Genomic DNA, 18735 nt, shown 5'->3' with positions numbered 1-18735 from the left:
CGCTCATGGATTCAGTATACAAAAATATGTATAACGTTATATAACGTTAAGAATTCGAAAGAGACCAGTATGACATTTACGTGTGACATTTGATAGTCCAAAAAAAAAAGAGAAAAAGAAGACAGTTAATTATATACGCTCAACTTGCGTCAATGATATTCGTTAATAAAAAGTTTTTTATTATATTTATTGAACGACCTACAACAAGAATTGATATTATTGCGATATACAACTTTATTACATCGTTTCATGGAGTATTTTATGGAGTAACTATTTATATTAATGTATAAATTTGTTACCGTGCTAGGAAATATAGCAATATCTAGGAGTAAAGGAAATTCTGCGAGACAAATTGTCTCATAAATAGTTATATGAATATCTAAGCGGTGAAACGATGGCTTGTGTTCATTTGCATAAGCCGACAACAGAAATTCAAAGTTCGAGCGACAGAATTTTACAGTGTGATCGGCAAAGGATATCGAGAGATATGGACATGCAAATATCAGGGAGAAAGACATTTCTCGCGTGCTTGTCCCAGTCGTTTGAAACGCTCGTGCTCTCCATTTGGAAAATTGCCGTTGGCGTTTGCTTTGATTCCCTACCCGGGGAAAACAAAGAAAATAATAAATTCATTTTACGATATTTCGCTACACATTAAGATACGTAGGATCTAAAATATTTTTCACGCTACATTTATACTCGTACTCGTGAATACTCGTACGTTATTATTACTTACAAAGAACTACAGCTTTCTCGAATCAAAACAGTTTTCCACAGATTTCTTAGAAAAAATGTTCAATTTATTAAACTCCAAACATACGTGAATATCTATCACAGAACATCGATATCTTCGATTGAAGAGAATGCTCTTGCCAATTAAGAGAAATTTAAAATAAAGGTATCGAAACGTGTAATTCGATTAAATGGATGAAGGAATGATAATTACGTTGGAACTAACGATACGGTGGTTGTCTCGCTGAATAGGTTAGAGAATTGGAATTCAGGTTGAGTTTCCTCGAAGCTCCTGCCAGACGATTTCACGTGAGTTGCATTCGAGCAACGGGGAGATTCCTAACAAGTCTAACCCATTTCCTGAGACAATGCCTATATTCAGACCTTTTCAACATGGGAAATGAAAATGTTAAACGATTATCCTGCTAATTAGAAGGTAACTATCATCGGTAACTACATGGGCGCTTCTAAAACGCATTGATCGAACAAGGAGCACAATCGCTGCGACTCAACGAATTACCAAAAAGGTCAAATTCCACGGTATATTGCTTCTAAATGTGCCATTAAAGGAAAATCGACGTTAAGAGCGAACGATGGAGATGCAAATATAAGCTACGAAGTTGATTCATTAATTACATGATAAATTTGTCTTGCTTGAAATTTTCTTAGTCATTAATATCGCTAAATTGCATGTTATTCGTGCAACCATGCGTGGGAAATACTTAATTTACGAAGAATAACTTTCATTCCGTGTGCTCTAAGCTTATCAAGTTGGCAATCGTACCGTAGGAAACACTGCTGGCAGGTAACAGTAAGCAAGCGAGTGCGAATCGATTGCACAGTTCATTTGGACTATTGTTTACTTAGCATTTAATCAAATTTATATGCGAGAACGTATAATCAATTCACGATCGAAACACGGGACGTTAATTAGATAATAATAGAAAATTCATGGTTCGTTGTAATACTTATGAAGAATAGTGTACTCTCCAAATAGAAACCATAGTAATCATGCTCAAACACTAACGCTAAATTTATACAAGCTTTGTGATTGTTACAGTATTTTACATACGAACAGTTTCACATAGTAATGCAACGCGAAACCAGACTTGCGAAACTCGTGCTCTGCATTAAATTTCTTACGGCTAATTTTTCTCAGATTGTAACCGCAGGTGTCACTGTCATAAGCTACACGCTTTCCCATATCCTCTATTTGACACAGCTCATGGTAATCTCGATCGAACGCTCTGTATCACTTACTTAATAAATACTCGATACATAATAACAGCTACGTATCCTATATTAGACTTAGACAAAAGAAAGACCAATTTACTTTCTTTGTTTCCTCGATGTGAGTCATCGAATAGAATACGGGGGCTAGCGAATCGATCTAGGTGACGGAGGCAGAGAAGAGACGGGTTTAACGATCCCAACGACCCATGGAATTCACGGAATGTGCATAACGGTGATGGCGTAATCTGCGAGAAAAAATGGGCGGCTCGGCGGCGAAAAAAAAGGAATATCGAGCGGCAGCTAATAATCGCCTTGGGCTCCGTGATCGGTTGGGCCTTCTTGAACGGCTCGCGTTACTTTATCAGGTTTTCCTGGATCAGACAGCGGCCGCGCAAGTGCGCAAATTCGATTCACCTTGGCCAGCTGAACGATACTGAGAAAAGATCGCAGACAGTACTTGGCGGATTACAAAGCGTCCAATTTCTCAGGAAGAGTATTGCAAAATCATGAAACTCTGCATTTTCACGCCTGTGTAAATTATTCCTCGAACCTTCGTTCGATTTCGAAGCAGGGAATATTTAATAGAAGTTTTAATCGTCGTTGTAGAACATGCGAATATTAATAAGAATCTCGAAACAAATCAATTTGAATATTTTTAGTATAAAAATATAAATGTCATACGGTGAATACAAGGCATTTTATCACGCGAAATTTCCTTCAAGGATAACGATACGATAATGACGAAATCATCGCGCTAACCGAATTATTGTTAATCGTTCGATCGTCCGTCAGCACAATTTACACATATCATTCAATTCTGTTAATGTTCCTGTGGTTACACACATACGTACGAACCTGAAACCGCTTGATTCGCGCGAGATATGCAAACGCACCGTGAGCACCCGGACGATTGTTCACACAACGAAATTACGCAATCGGTCGTTGAATCATATCCAATGCGTTTCGTGAACACATTAAACTTTCACATTTCCATTAACGAAAACTGAAAAACTTCTTTCGCGAGATAGACACCGTTTCTTCCAGCGGAATTACTTATCTCTGAATCATTCGTACTACTTCTCTCATTGTATTATACATTATCGCGAATTAGTTGGAAATAAATGCTTGAAAGAAATGTTAAAATTAGTTCTAGAAAAATACCCATGTGCTAAATGACTCTGGTATTTAGCACATAAAGTACATTCGATACGTTCACTACATCTTTGGTACGAGACTAGCTGAAGTTATAACGTGCTAAAAGGATATCTTAAAAATAATATCTTAACACTTATTAAAAATAATATCTTAAACACTTATTACAGCGATTGCCATCTTAAGTAACATTCGCATGCAGAGTATACTATTATGCGAGATACGTAATTACACTTGTGCATTATCATAATTTCGTGCTGGTCCCGATAGGACAATGAATTTTGTATATTCGACTGACGCAACTCGGACTTTCACTTAACTTTCCGACACTATACAGAAGCAAGCACCAAGTAAGTATTCGTGACGAGCTATAAAACCACCCTTTTATTATGCTTTTTTTTTCTTGTCAACGATAAAGAATTATTATGATTCCTGGAATTTGTCACCTTAATGGTTCGTATTAAGCAGCTTTACGAACTGGCTTACGCGGCGCAGGAATTCTTTTTTCTCTCGTTGGTTGGCTTCTCGTGTGAATTTCAGCGTCCGCCCAGTAAAATTACAAAGAGAGAGAGACAGGACAGAGAGAGAAAGAGAGAGGCGAGAAAGGAGAAGAACGAAGAAAGAACGAAAGATGGGAAGAGGAGCGTAACGGGACCGAAAATGGGGATGCATACGCAATGTAGCCAACGATTATGCGGAATCTCGATTGATTGGTTGGATCGTTAAGAGCGACACGAACGGAACGGGACCGAAGGAGATCTCGAGACGGAACAGACGTATGTACATATATGTATACGTAATAGCAAAGAGATCTGATATACTGTATGAATAATAGCGATGGACGATACGTATCTGAGCAACGTTGCTGCGCGACGACGTGGAATATTTCTTCGTACGCAACTATTAACGCCTTAAGCTTCCAGCCATTTAAGTATGCCGCCACCCCTGCGACAGTTGGCTTAAAGAGTATGGCGAAGATCGTAACTTCGTCACTTTATTACGTCTGTGACCAAGTTCAAGAAAGTCTGGTAAACGCCCTCCTGCTGTTCTTCGAGGATTTTAACCCTTTAGTAACGACCGCAATAAAAGGATTTGTCATTCTTTATACAATGTTAACTTTTTCATTAAACAAACGAAATTTAGAAATTTATTCCGTCTAATAATGACATAATTTAATATCCATGAAGATGATATGATAAAAGTGTGATAAATTTTCAAGGATTTCAGAATCTTATTTTTCAAACGTGAAATATAACGAAGGTAGCAATCAAACGTTTTCCGTTTGGACTCGTACTATTATCGCACTTTGCGATTCATACAGCGAAACAATGTTACACGTATCGCGATCGAGACGCGTTTTCCTCTGACTTTCATTGAGGTTTAAAATGCTCGTACGCATTCGATGCAGCAGACGCGAAGTGTTCCGGCGCCGCTTCGTTCTCTCCTATTCTCTTTCTTTTTTTCGTTCGCATTTCCCGTCACAGGGCTTTGCAGCCTTTCTTCCTCATTCGTCAACGACGTCATAGCGTTTTTCCTACCGCGCTTTCAACGCGTGTCGACAACAATGCACGTAAAAAGCACGCGTGAGCATTGTTACTAGGCGACACCGGATTTTTCTACAATATGACGAAGCCATGACTGTTTAACGCGTACAAACACGCTGTAAAGTCATTGTCTACGTCTGTTTGCACGATTCTTCGAGAACTTTACTTTATGTTCTGTTTCTTAACAAGGTGCCGCTGTTATGCTTCGTTTAGTCTCGCGAAAACCTAATAACGAAGTGCATGCTCCAATTCTTATTTCACAAACGCTGTATCTCTCCTTAAAGAAGTTTACGAGAAAACACTGAAATATCTGTCTATATCTTTTCTACAATTACTAATTCGCCTATAATTATCGGCAGGTGAACTCACAGGAGTTTAATTGCTTTTTAAATAACTGATCGATACATCTACGAGAAATTTCTTTAACGAGGAAGATTCAATCGAGCAGCGTAGCCTACCTGCGCTCTAGAAAGATATATAGCTAAAACATATTCACTAAATAATATTGGTTGCAACATATAATATATAATATTTGTTGCAACAATTATTCGAAAGCTGCGAGTTTCGTTATTTCTCGCGCGTTAGCTGTTACGTTAGTCGTATTAAAGCGATATTTCAACGAGATAGCGGTCATTTTGTACGATATTTTTCCAGGTTTCGGTATAAATGTAACGAGCGCAAACAATACATGTACGTAGGAGGCGCAAGGACACAACGACGCGAACACGGGGTGCCGTGTTAACGAGATACTAATTCGTTGGTAACACGAATGCAAGAGTTGCTTTTCGTTGAAAATACAGATAGGAGAGAAAGAGGAGCAATTCGACGATCATGCATCGATGCACGCGGCCGCCGCAATTCCGCGTACGTGCACACCTGTGTAAAATACCGCGAGTCGATGAGCCATAGTCTGACTAATTGCACTCGAGTTTCGTTTCTGTCCACGATTGCCCCGCGGCCCCGGTCTGACGAAAAATTTGCAACCGACCTATCCAACAAATTTCAATGAAATTGCATCGCGCTCACAGGCCAACACAAACGCGTTAAAAGCTGGCTGCGCTTCGCGTTTCCGCCACCCATGAAAATGTTCAACCTGTAGAAATAATGCGTGGTGAATAACATTTAACCGTGCTTTCGTTGATTTTCCCCTTTTATTCTTTGCCGCGACCGCTGCTATAAAAAGTATCGTCGTACTCGTCGTTAACTTCGTTTTTATTATATCGTTCAATTTACGCTTGGGAATAATTAATTAAATTAAAACACTGGTTTTACGCAATTTCTACACTTCAATCTTGTTGCGATCCTGCAATTTTTTATGTCCCAAATTCGCTTTCGTTTCAACCGAATTGAGGGCTTTTATCAAAAAAATCATATCGATAACGGTTCTTTCTTATCTGTCGAAAAATTTAAGAAATTTTCCAACGATAGAAAAACGCGATTCGGTCGAAAATGAACGGCCGTTAATTTTATCCTCATTTCACGGAATATGCAACTAAAGATATGTCTAGTCGAATTATCTGTCATAATTTTTATGACGTTGAAACAAGTCCCGGGACGATAAAGATTATATCTGCATAACGTCATTAGATACACTGCGCATAGCATTCTAATAATACTATAAATTGAAATACGCCGAATATCATTTAACGTGCAAGTTACTCTCATTTGCATTTACGCTGTTATTTCGAATAATCGTCGTACAAAATTGCTCTTGTGGCACGTTCGTAATAACCGTAGATACATACCAGAAACTAGATATGTTCGCGTATATGTACGGGGTTATCGTACATTTTACCTGGAAAACAAGCATCCGCGTAAAACGCCCAAGTAATGAATGCACCTTCTAAAATCCTATCATATTTCATCTTATACGTTGACACATATACTGATGTGAAAATTAAATAGGAATATGCACGAGCTTGCGCGTATTTGTGGTTATGTGAATATTCAGAGTCACAGGAATAATACGTGTGTACGTACAATACAATCGTTTCGAAAGAGCTGATCTAAAGAAACGTGACTGTGTTTCAGACAGCTCGAAACCGCTGTGTCGTTCGCTTCGTAGCGTGAACGTTTCCCGCCCAAGAATACCGGAAGCGCTGGAATTCGTTTCAACGCGACCGGCGTTTCTGAAGGCCGTTGTTGTTGCAACGTAAAAAGTAAAACCGCAGCCTAACCGAGTAAAAGTTGACGCGTTGTTCATCGATGTCGGTCGTAACCTTCTTTTCCTTTTCTATCCCGCCTTTTTTTTGTTGCATCTTTTTGTAACTATTACAAAATAATCACGATCGTGTTAAGATTTTTTTCATACGAATAACGAGGTTACCAAATAATAAATTTGTTAATGTCTCTTCCGTATCTTTCCGGTTCCTTGTCTTACGAGCGTTCAAGAAATTGGGGACTTTTCGTTCCCGACTTTTACAGTAAGTAGGCTTATCGTTTCAAGTTTACGTCGAGTTGTAAACTCTTTCGTTGAAAGTTCTATCACTTATTATAGCGACCCTACTTCCATCCTTCCAAGAATTTAATGGTGCATAAGGATCGCCTGATAGTTATATACCTTGTCGTTATATGTAACGATATAATTTTTCTTTTTTTTTTTTTTCATTCCATTTAAAGATATTATTTCTTCCGATCCCAGGCGATCCTTATGTAGCATTAAGTCCTTGGAACGACGGAAGTAGGATCACTTATGTAATATCGTATAAGTGCAATAGGTATGCCAGTCTTTCCACGAGAAGCACGAACACGCAGATTAATCTGCACACGGACGAGCGACCTGTGCGACACTCGCCGCGGTTATGTAATTTATTTTACGTTCATTTTGAGCAGCGACTCGATGGTACAGAAATACCGATCGTTCGTATGTTTACTGTCGGCGATTAAATACTAACGTCGAATAATGTAGCTTCGACATTCTTCGAGTAAATCTCAAACGCGATGGCAAACATTTAACGAACACGTGTAATAAGACGAACAGCTTATTCATCAAATAAGCTCTTAATAATTTCAGTTTCAGGGATTAGCAACGAAGGAACATTTATTTAAATTAACAAAAATGATAATGTTTCTTGTTTAATTGCAAAGAACGAAGTAAAGCTGCGCGATGATTAAGAGCGACCCACTTATTTCGTATTATTTCGTTTGCCTCGAAATCCCAGGTCTCTCTTACTCGAGTCTTACTCTCTGTATGTGGCATAGAGATTTAAATTGAAATTACGGTCTTGACAACGCTAATTATTTCTATTACCAGTGGAATTAAAATTGTACGACCAGCTCAATGACGCAGAGCGAGCACTTTCTGGTCGTTCGACCGCTGCACGTGTGATCGTGTCAGATCTGGCTAAGGTCGAGGCAGAAACGGACAACTTCGTTAAGAATCGTCATTATCGTCCACGGCAAATATGTTATTCGCCATAACGTAATTCTATTTTACCTAACATCCTAAGTAATAGAAGCTTAATTCCTTACAATGCGCCGATGCTACACATTCGGTAATTTAAATATCGAAACTAAGAAAAAATTTACCTGTTAACGTCAAAGAACTCTTTATCGTGCTCGATTCGTACGTCAAACTTTTTCAGATTCCAGATATCCATCGTGGCGACAATAGAAACACGGAGATCAAAGTCTATTTCGATCCACTGAAGCTGTTCTTGAATCACCGTTGTATAATTCGCGAACGACAACAGTTTAAGAATTTACGAACGCACACTGTCAAAACAATCGCAACGGATTTCTCCGCGAACTACGTTCGACTCGAAATAATAAGAAATTTCAACACGCTCTTTCGCAACTGCAGGCTTCGATTTCTACGTTGTACATCGAAAATCGTTATTTCGTTCGTAGTTTGCAGCGAATCTTGCTAAGAAGTAGCCACGAAGGGCATTTATCGTCACAGTGGTCGTGACCAATTCATTGTCGCTTCACCGAGAGAGCGAAAATATCGCTTCGACTGGCCATGCCTATTTATAAACCTTCTTAAGGAGATTCTCGGACGTTTTGCTTCCTTCTCTCTTTCTCTTTTATAGCAATAACCTCTCTTTGTTCTGGGACACTGGAACCGTGGTCCCTTAAAGAGAGTTCCTCGTCGAGAGATCGAATAAGGTGGCAAGCCAACGCGAACCAAGCCGCGTCACGAGAAACAGGACGATTGATCGTCGTATCGTTTTCAAAGTATCCTTTACACCATGAACATCGTACTAAATATCGCGCACCCTCGATTATACATTTCGTACGATGTCCTATCGTTCCTCATCCTCGTCACGTTTTTCGTCTTCTGACGATTCTTTGATATTTCATTTTGATCGAATCGTTTTTATGTTACTGCGTTAAGGCGTTACGAACTTGAGTATCAAATCTTCCTCGTTCTTGTGCTTCCTTCCCGAAGCATCTCTTCTAGTATCGAGTGAAATGGCTCCATTTGTCAACGTCGTTTCAGCAAGGGCTGAAAATTTTATCGCGAACATAAAACGTAATACCATTCACGTTACGAGGATTACAAAAATCCAAGGTCCATCCTTTTTCATTTGACCTACGTCTTCCTCCAGCGAGTTTCATTTATCTCGTGCAACGCAGAAAAATTGGAATTGTAACGTGAAACGAAATATCCATCCAACGAAACGCGTCCAGATGCTATTCTTCCTTTTTTAAATCCAACGACATTTAGAATCTCGTGACATAAATTTTCATTTCAACTGGTCCCTTCTTTTTAATCCTTCGCGGTTAATTCGAGTATTTAATTTACAGGACATTCGATTTTACTCGTCTCTCTTTACTGCGCTGTTTCATTCAATTCTGAAACTTCAAGAACACTCTCGTACGATATCTCGTGTTTACCGACACTGGCGCGAAAATATAACTCGGGAAACTGTTGCAGCATCCGTACTAACAGACCACCACTCGTCGAGTACTACTTGATGATAGATAGAGGCCACAGATATAACGCATCCAGTAGCCGAGTCCGTATGTATTTTTGCTATTTGCTTTTACTATTTGCTCTTGCTATTACCATTAATTCTCTACATCTCGTAAAAATACAGCATTGAACAAGCACTATCTAATTTTCAAATTTGTCGCCGTCTAGCATTTTTATAACGGTAGTCCTTCTTAAACGTTAACGACAAGTAGCAGATAAGAAAATATCGATAATTTTCCAAATAACCGATGTTCAAAGATCACTCACTGTAAAACTTATTATGAAATCTAAAAAGAAAAAAAAAGAGGGAATACCAGTTACGTGAAAGAAATTCAATTCGGACAATGTATGTCTGTTAAAACTGACGATATTATTTTATTACATTCTGTATAACTTTCTCAAAGATACATATCGCGTATGCGTTTCCCGGCACGACGCAAAGTTTCCAGCGAGATCGGCACAGCATCCACGCTACCGGATCACTCGTGAGACACTAACCGACAAGAGACAGAGAACGCAGACACGAGGTAGAGGTAAGCTACACCGCAATTGGTCGGGTTGGGAGATGGAAGAGTGTATGTTAGCAGGATGCAGAGAAAGAAGGAGACGGCGGATAAAAGTGGGAAGTAGAAATAAGCAGGTAGTGGGAGTGGAGTAGTAGCTGGTTGCGTATACGAGCCTTAAAAGCAGGTATCCACGTGGCCGGTGCTCGTAACGTGGGGTCAGTTCGTACCGCGATGAAGCAGTTTGCCATAAAAATAACGAGCCGAAACTTTTGAGGTCTTATCCCTCTTTACCTTTTTTATCATCGAAATCTTTCACGGTATTTGCAATTTGCTACGGTAACTGCGGTCCTTGTCGATGAAAGGTTCGATTACTTCGCGCGTTTCCAAAGCTTTCTCGACATGGGTTTCGATAGAAGCTTCTCTATATATAGCCTTTATGAAGGATAGAAGACATTTTCGATCCGATGAAGCGCAATACTGGGACCCTCTTGCACAACGCTTTGTTAAATAGTAATAGCGAATCGATAAGTGACGAGTTTTGGAGCGTAGATTTCCGTCGTACAGTTTACAACGTACAATTTCTGAACTTTAGATCTTACATTGTACGATTTTACAATTTCACGTCGAATAAGAAAATCGGTTGTCTTGTAATTTATCGAATTTACTTGTAGACATTTATCAAATTTATTGCCGTTATTATCAAATTTGTTGCCGTAAGATTTTACTAACAGTATTAGTTCAATTGTGCAAAATGGCTCTGGCAATATTTTGCTGTCCCCTTTATTCGAATATTATCATGAATTCCAACAACTAGTTTCCGTTTATTTGTAAGAATTGCAGCATAATACACGGGCAATTTGGGAAGCCAGTGAGGTTTCTATTTTACTCGATATGTAGCTACATTGTGAAGTTCTGAAATATTCCCTAATTTGATGTTGTACTTTCGTGGGAAAAAGAGAGCATAGGAAAACAGGAACACCCCCTCGGACCGGATCCTGCAAGGAGTAACTCCTACGACACACAATAACCAAGTAAATTGGATAGAAATTCATGAGCCGAGAGCGGTCAACGCGTTTTCTACCCTGCGTGCATTTTGTATGAGTTGCCAGAAACTAGCTTCGACGTCGCTTATTTTATTTACGGGGGTTCGTATTTTGCGACACCAGGAAAATTTCTCAGTAAGGATTCAAAGTTTGATGACAATGAAATATATTCGATTAATATCAAAGCCGGCATTACCAATTACAATTGACAACTAGATCAAAAGTAGACACACTTATCTGTTAACTGCAAGGGTCTGCACATATCTGACATATCTCGAAGTTGCGTTCAACGCCCTGGAAAACATTACGAAATACCAAGCGTATCTTATCGCGAAATATTTGATCAACACGTGAGAGTTTTCTTGCGAATACTGGACGTTTCATCTTTATTGCTATTTGTTCAGACACTAAGTAAAACTGCATAGGAATTACGACCGAAGAAGTTTTAATTTGTAGACAAAGAAAATTTATAGAGGTTCGCGTGACAACCAATAGAAGCTGACAGATGAGCACTTACAGAGAGGAATCTTGCTCTGCTGGACACTAATTAACCAAAGAACAGGAGATAGAATTATAGCCGAGAAAGATGACGAAAAGGATAGTTGGAAATTGCATGTTGTGTGGGTGCAATGCCTAGTTCTTCTTCATATTTTTCTCATTCCCACGTTCCTTTGTAATGATTAGCTAGCCACATACTATCAATATATCCCTTATGCGAACACTAAGATTAGTAATAATTGACCGAAAAGTAAATATGAACGAAAAAGAATTGAATATTGTTCAAGTCTAAACTATTTCACGAAGAATATAATTGCGAGTGAAAATTTGTTTGAACGTTGCACCGTAAATTATTTTATTTCCAAAGGAAGAGAAAGAACCATTTCCAACCAAAATTTCTTCCCAGGAAACCACACCCATGTTTCCCTGCTGTTCTCTCGATCTCTCTTCCAACCTGCAGTGTAAATATCGCGTCTATATCTGGGACACCTGTGGCGAGCATTTTCGTTGACTTGTTAGAGAAGGACATACGGACGATTGAGTAAGTATATTTGCACTTGGATGTGGTTTTTGTCCATATTCCTTCGTAACAAAACTATTCGATTAACTATTACTTAAAATATTTACGAAATATCGTTTATCAAATTACCTTTGATCTCTACGTATATTGTTCGCAAAATTAATTAGTATTTTGGTAATAATGTCGTATCGTGTATTATCACTATAATTCTTCAAGAATTTATACCGTTGCATACCAAATATATACCGTTTCAATTATATAGGTTCTACAGAAAAGGTTTGTTTTAAATAACCATATTCTATAAAGTTTCATGTAATAAACTTTCGTATTACTTTCTTAGAACGTTCATGATTGAACTAGTCTTTGTTAAGTTTCCTCAGAATCCCGTCGTAAAAGACTAACACGTTTCTCAGGAAAAAAATACGATGAACGATATAAAGAAGTAGAAGACTTTAATTATCAATTACCGTAGTTAACGCAAGCTTGTAAAACGTGATATTTTTATGGCTATCAAAGCGGAGCCGCGCTTCTCTAATAAAATTTTCTCATAGCCACCGTAACGTAATCTATTTATTTATTTCTAAAGCGTTGCTTATATTTATAATTTATTAGCGCGGTATCGTTAAAAGACGGCTGGTTGACTAATAACGTATACGCCGAATGACTCACACTCACGGGAGTGGACTCTCCGTGAAATAGAAATAGATCTCGATGGACCGGCTCGGATGGTCAGAGATGCGATGTTAGCCACCGATTCCGGTTTGGTCGATGACTCTTTTAAAAACAACACCAACCTCTTTCATTTGACTAATCTCGCGATAAAAAGGAAACAATAACTTTTTGAAAAAAAAAAAAAAAGAAATTCGCTCATTCCTTTTTAAAAACACCGATCCCATTATTTATCAAAGTTTCCCTGTTTGTATATCGTGTTTATTCTTCGTGATAAGAGCTCTGCCTTGGACAATATTAGGTCTGTATACGGTTTGTTTTAAATTTATATTGAAAAGTGACAAGAACCGGTGATATAACTTCCTTAGATATAAACATTATCAAAAAATCTTATAATATTATTCTCTTATAAATATCCTATATAAAATTTATTATACTTTTACGAATATCCTATATCGAAAATATAAAAAGAAAAATAGATTCTATTATTCGGAAATTAGAATGTCTATGAAAACTATATCGATGTAACGAAGCACCGTGGAGTAATTCTCTTTTAACGAGGATAATTTAAATTTGGAACAATGATTTGGCGAAACACGCAAAGTTTAACAGACAAACTAGAACATAGGTTTTGGAGCAATCAACGGTTTCCTGTTTATCGTGGAAAAAGCTTAGAAAGTACGCGTTCCCTTTGGTTTACGAGTAGGACGTGTCGCAGGAGTTACTGTGGCCTGTAAAGTGACGTGCTGTAAGTCGCGTGCTGCGGGAGCGAACCTTGAAGAAAAACACGTGATTCGGGTTTCGCGCTTTGCCGTGCATATACCTCAACGCGTATACGCGTTACATTTGGGCACGTTTTCGTGTGTACACGTATAGCCGCGTGGCACCGAGCACAGACGCAACCTCGTTGCTTTAATTATAGACCGGAGCCCTTCTTCTTTCCTTCGTCCACCCTCGACACCGCGAAATTGGAAAGCGTACGTCTGCCACGGATCGCGCTCGTTTAGTACACCAAAGGGTAGCAGAATTTTCGGGAAATTCCCAAAATGTACTTCGTAAAATATTTTTGGCAATGAATCAATTGTAGTTTTCCTTGTTAATAATATTTTTAAATAGCATCGATAATTGGAATGGTTTGGGGAAATGATCTTTTTTTAATTAAGTTTCCAAGCAAACGTCTGCTGAGGTAGATGCTATTTATGAATATTTAGGCTAGACGTCATGTTGGCATGAACGTTGAAAAAGTTTTAAAGAGATTACCCGAGAGCTCTATTCTAAGACGTTTAAAGTAACTTTGCTGCAACTTTACTAGGTCATCGAAGGGTTAAGTAATATGTTGAACATCGAACAACTTCCTAAACTCTGTAAAGACAATTTTTAACACTATCGGCAGGCGAAACACGTGCTGACCGAAACAAATTAAATTTTCTAACATTTAGCTCTTCACATTTTCTGATAGAAACCATCTATATCTTTCGTGAGAAGCGCGTCAAAAAGTATAGATAGACGCATAGTTATATATTAAAAGATTTTTACAAATATTTACGACTATAATAAGATATAACTAATTTGATGCTTTTTAAGTTTCACGTTACTTAAATCACTTCTTATATCGTACAGCGAAGATCACGTACTAATTATGGATTGGACACAGTCACAGGCACTACCTATTACGCCTACACATCTACGCGGATATAACTATTATTACGTAATTACACGGCGAAGATTATTCCTCTTTCTATTGTCGCAGGACAAGTACTGCTTGTTAGAAATAAAATCCATTAAAATCGCGAAACTACGCGAGATGTTTAAACGCAGCTGACTCCGGCTGACAATGAGCCATTTAAGATACCAAGCTGCAACGAACCATTGACTCTGGTTATGAAAATGGGAAATGGCCTCGTTAGAATTAAAGACCAACCGAGTTAGTATATTAATTTATGTAATTTTCGTCTATTGTACAATTACCAAGAACAGTGTACTCAGACGTTAAACGATGATATTAAACGTGGAAGTATCAAGCATAAAATCTCCGATTCAAGCAGGATATAAAATAAACTTGTAGCTAAACTATTTAATTAAATCGGATTACCGTGAACATAAATCTTCCATCCTAACACTTTTCCTTTTGTCTTCTCATCGAAGAAATTATAATTTGTAAATGTCATTTGCCACAAATCGGATTATTAGAAATATACAATTTTTTTCGAGATACGTAATTGCTACTTTACATTACAAATGTTATCTTCGGTCATCTTCGATCTGCATTGCATTCTATCGAGATTATGCAAATAGAGAACACGACGAGGCATTATCCCGCAAAGTGTAACTCGACTTCGTCGATCTATCCGGATGTGACGCAGCTCGTTTTCACCGACATGTAGTTGGGATTCACAAAATGCTCGTCTGTACTCACTTCGTCTGTACTCGCTTCGTCTGTCCATTCACATTTCTCGGATCTTTCCCTTAGTCCTTTCGCTACGGCTTCGACATTAGAATTGACAAGTAGCGAGATCCAAGATACAACGAGTAACCAATCTGACTAAGAAGATCACAACAACGTTTCTAATAGGCTTTTGACTCGATAAGGTAATCGCGTATTCTTGTCGTGAAACATAGTGCACATAGTTTTTGATCGAATTCAAATCATTTAAAATATTCTGCGATGCTTTCTTTATATTATAGAATAATTGGGTTACTTTATAAAGTAACAAAAATTGTATCTGAGACCATGGCGATTTTTCTCAGATTTCTCACAATGATAATAATAAATTCATTAAGCCGAATAAATGATAATATCGAAGCAAATTTAAAGAATATAACATTCTAAAAAACGTATTACGAAATGAAAATATAATATAGAAATCTTTCTTTTCTTTACAAGTAGAATTAATATTTTATATTTCTATGGCGCAACTGCAGATGAGTGGCACATTCGTCCAGATTTTATCTATGTACCCCGAATGCAGTTATAGGCTTTCTATTTTTAAAAGACAAGTCGTAAACGTCTGCATGCTGTGGTGATCGAGTCTCATTCGCTTCACGCTAAAGTTTTTATACTTTCCTTCTACGTATAAAATATTTCAAAAATAATATTTTAATATCCGCCAATAAATGGATAAACGTTACCAATCTCAGGAATTTTTACGCGTTATTTTGAGTAATATTAATGCCCACAGAGTATACAGAAATTGATTCCCATTTTTCTAGTAATTATGAGACCAATCTACGATGGCTACCAAAAGATATTGGCACATACTTTTATTTTCCAACGAAGTGCTTCTTTTTTTATCAGCTTCTACATTTCATTTCCACAGTATCAAATTTATGTAATCATATCAAAGTACCATTAAACGATACGAAATTTCGTTTACTTGAATCTAATTAATTTGTATATAAAAGCAATACGATAATTCCAACGACGTATCAATGTTTCATAGCCACTGTATAATAGTCTAGAATTGTAGACGCGCAAAAATTTTTAAGAAGAAGCTTACCATTTGTTGAGCGTTCCTCGGCTTTCTATTTACGTCAATCACCTTTTGATTGGCTGCAACGAGAAATATACGATAATTAATACAAAAATGTCCTCTGCTGGTTAACGGGCAGCAAATCGTGAATTTATCGAGGTACATCACATATGGTGTTCGCGTATAGCGCGTGACCACGTTACCCCACGAACTAACGACTTTACTGACGATTTATGTGTTATGGGTAACTGTCCAATACCATAAACGATTCGGCCATTGAGTACTGTTACCTGCCACTTTATTATTGGCACCAATCTCATTGACTTCCAAATGTACGGTTATCAATGTAATAGTGGAATTCACTTACTGACTGCTTCAACTAGGTCAGCTAGAAGAACACCGTCACAAAGGTCCGACTGAAGATCTGTCACCCTTCTCTTGCACCCACCTCTCTCCAAATAGTAATTCGCCCAGTCGGTATAGATCTGTACAAAAAATAGTTCATGTTAATTTGATATGATGTTTTTAAATTTAACAAGTTAATTCAATGTCTGATACAATCTCGTTTCTACAAATCAAAATAAATTTTGCGCCAATTAATATATGTATTTATAGAATTTCAATAAGAACTATAGAGATTACGGACTACACGTGTATGCGGATCACACTCGTCATTTAACAAAAAAACCAAAATAAAATTTGAAAATAATAATTTCTAGCGTATAAGGATATGTTAAATAATGTATAACGTTACCGATCGCATCTGCTATATTATAAATCGAATTTATAGCATAGCGATAGGAATCTGACGTCGAAATTGGACGGTTTGTCCGCGAAGCCTCTATAGATTTTCGTCATCATCATCAAAAGGAGCACGATATTTTCATTCGCATTCTAATCACGCGTTCGCACGTCAGCCGATATAGAAACGTTATCTCTTGCCTATTGCAACCATGTAGGCGCACACTTAAGTTTATTAACTGCGGTGCACGCAAAGCCTATCCAAGTATGTATATGGCCCCCTGTTTGCAAGCTATGCATAGTTTTATCGTTCTGCCTACAGAGCGATACTTTACGAGCAACGCGTTTGAGCTGCAGGTGCGTTCTGTCTATCAGAGACATTACGATTAAATCAACCTCTGCGTACTTAATGATAATTGATTTCGTTGAATTTCATGAAATCGGAATTCCAATCGATTACATCGCTCGCACGACTGCTGCGCATAATAAAAAGTTACACAATGCAAAGCTACAAAGATCATTTACCACGTACCAAAGTTATCAGCGAAAAATAATTAAAACATCAATTACATAGGGAACCGTAATTCACTAAGACAAAGAACCTAACTCCGTTCGTAAGATATCGTAAAAGCGATGAACGTCCAATTAAACGTAAAATTTATTCCCCTATGAAACTTCTATGAAATTCCTCCAAAATTTCTCATACCCTTAATTAATCAAAGAAAACGGTGGCCAAAAAATTTATATTTCCACGTTTCCATTTATATCCGTCTATTATTTTATCATTATCTTAACGAAGGACACACGTTGAAAAAGCACCGAAACAGTCAATTAAGACTTCCTTCGGTCGACACGTACACTCTCAAGAATTGTTCCTAATCACCTCGAGCAGCCGGAAGGCGCGCTCTACACTCTTTCCTTCGCCAAGAGCGAAAATCTCCTCCGTGGCGCAGTGTATAAAGAAAAGGCCGGTCCCGCAGTCGAGCTTCTTTCCTCTGGAAAGAAAAGGCAAATCGCGAAAGTGTATCCCGTCGGGATAGATGCACCGAGAGTTTATTGTTTTGGCTGTACACCGATATTTTTCGCGTGTAAAATCCCGAGAGAGACTCGAGGAGAAAGAAGAGGCGAATAGGAAGAATAGAACTGGCCAGACAAGGAGATAGGTCGGGAGAGGATGGAGCTTGACGGTGGAAAGGAATTAGTCACCGTGCGTACCGAATCATACGTATACCTACACACGCGCATAGACACACATACAGATACGTACACTGGTCCTCTTCTCTGTTACTTCGCGTAAATGAATGTGCCTGTGTCCATACACACACAGCATGCTCGCGCGCGTGCGCACACACACACTAACGTGAAATTGTGTTTCTCTGTTTGCACCTATGAGTTGATGCACGCATATGCGCGCATTCGTATTCTACAGAGGCACGCGTATATTTACATACACGATTCGTCCACCAGTTCAACACTGTGCACGTTCGTTTCCTCTATGTGCGTGCGTTAACGAAAATGTTCGTGTGCCTCGTGTGTGACTGGTGTACTTCTGACGTGTATTCGAGCGCGGGAACACACACGTCTTAACCCCGAACCAGTCGAGACACCGTATTATTTTTGAACGTAGCAAAGAGAGAAGCAGGATGAACTTCCTTCATAATTTCGGGTCACCACGCAGATTCTAATTTTCATTATTACACAGAACCCTA

General features: G+C 38.3%; 1 protein-coding gene across 5 annotated transcripts in view; it reads right to left on the bottom strand.

The window, feature by feature from the left end:
- Positions 1–18735, bottom strand: part of LOC126916905 (protein sickie) — a 190959-nt gene that overhangs the window by 127062 nt on the left and 45162 nt on the right. For 4 of the 5 annotated variants that reach the window (XM_050723180.1, XM_050723176.1, XM_050723177.1 and 1 more), the window contains 2 exons: positions 16653–16770; positions 16313–16365 (listed from right to left, as the gene is read on the bottom strand). In XM_050723180.1, the coding sequence (XP_050579137.1) occupies positions 16313–16365; positions 16653–16770 (171 nt within the window). Of the gene's footprint in view, positions 1–8189; positions 10038–16312; positions 16366–16652; positions 16771–18735 lie in introns of those variants that run through there. The other variant, XM_050723182.1, reaches the window with a different exon arrangement.

This window comes from Bombus affinis, chromosome 5 (assembly GCF_024516045.1).
Source record: "Bombus affinis isolate iyBomAffi1 chromosome 5, iyBomAffi1.2, whole genome shotgun sequence".
NCBI lineage: Eukaryota > Metazoa > Arthropoda > Insecta > Hymenoptera > Apidae > Bombus > Bombus affinis.
This window is presented reverse-complemented; position numbering and strand designations above follow the sequence as displayed.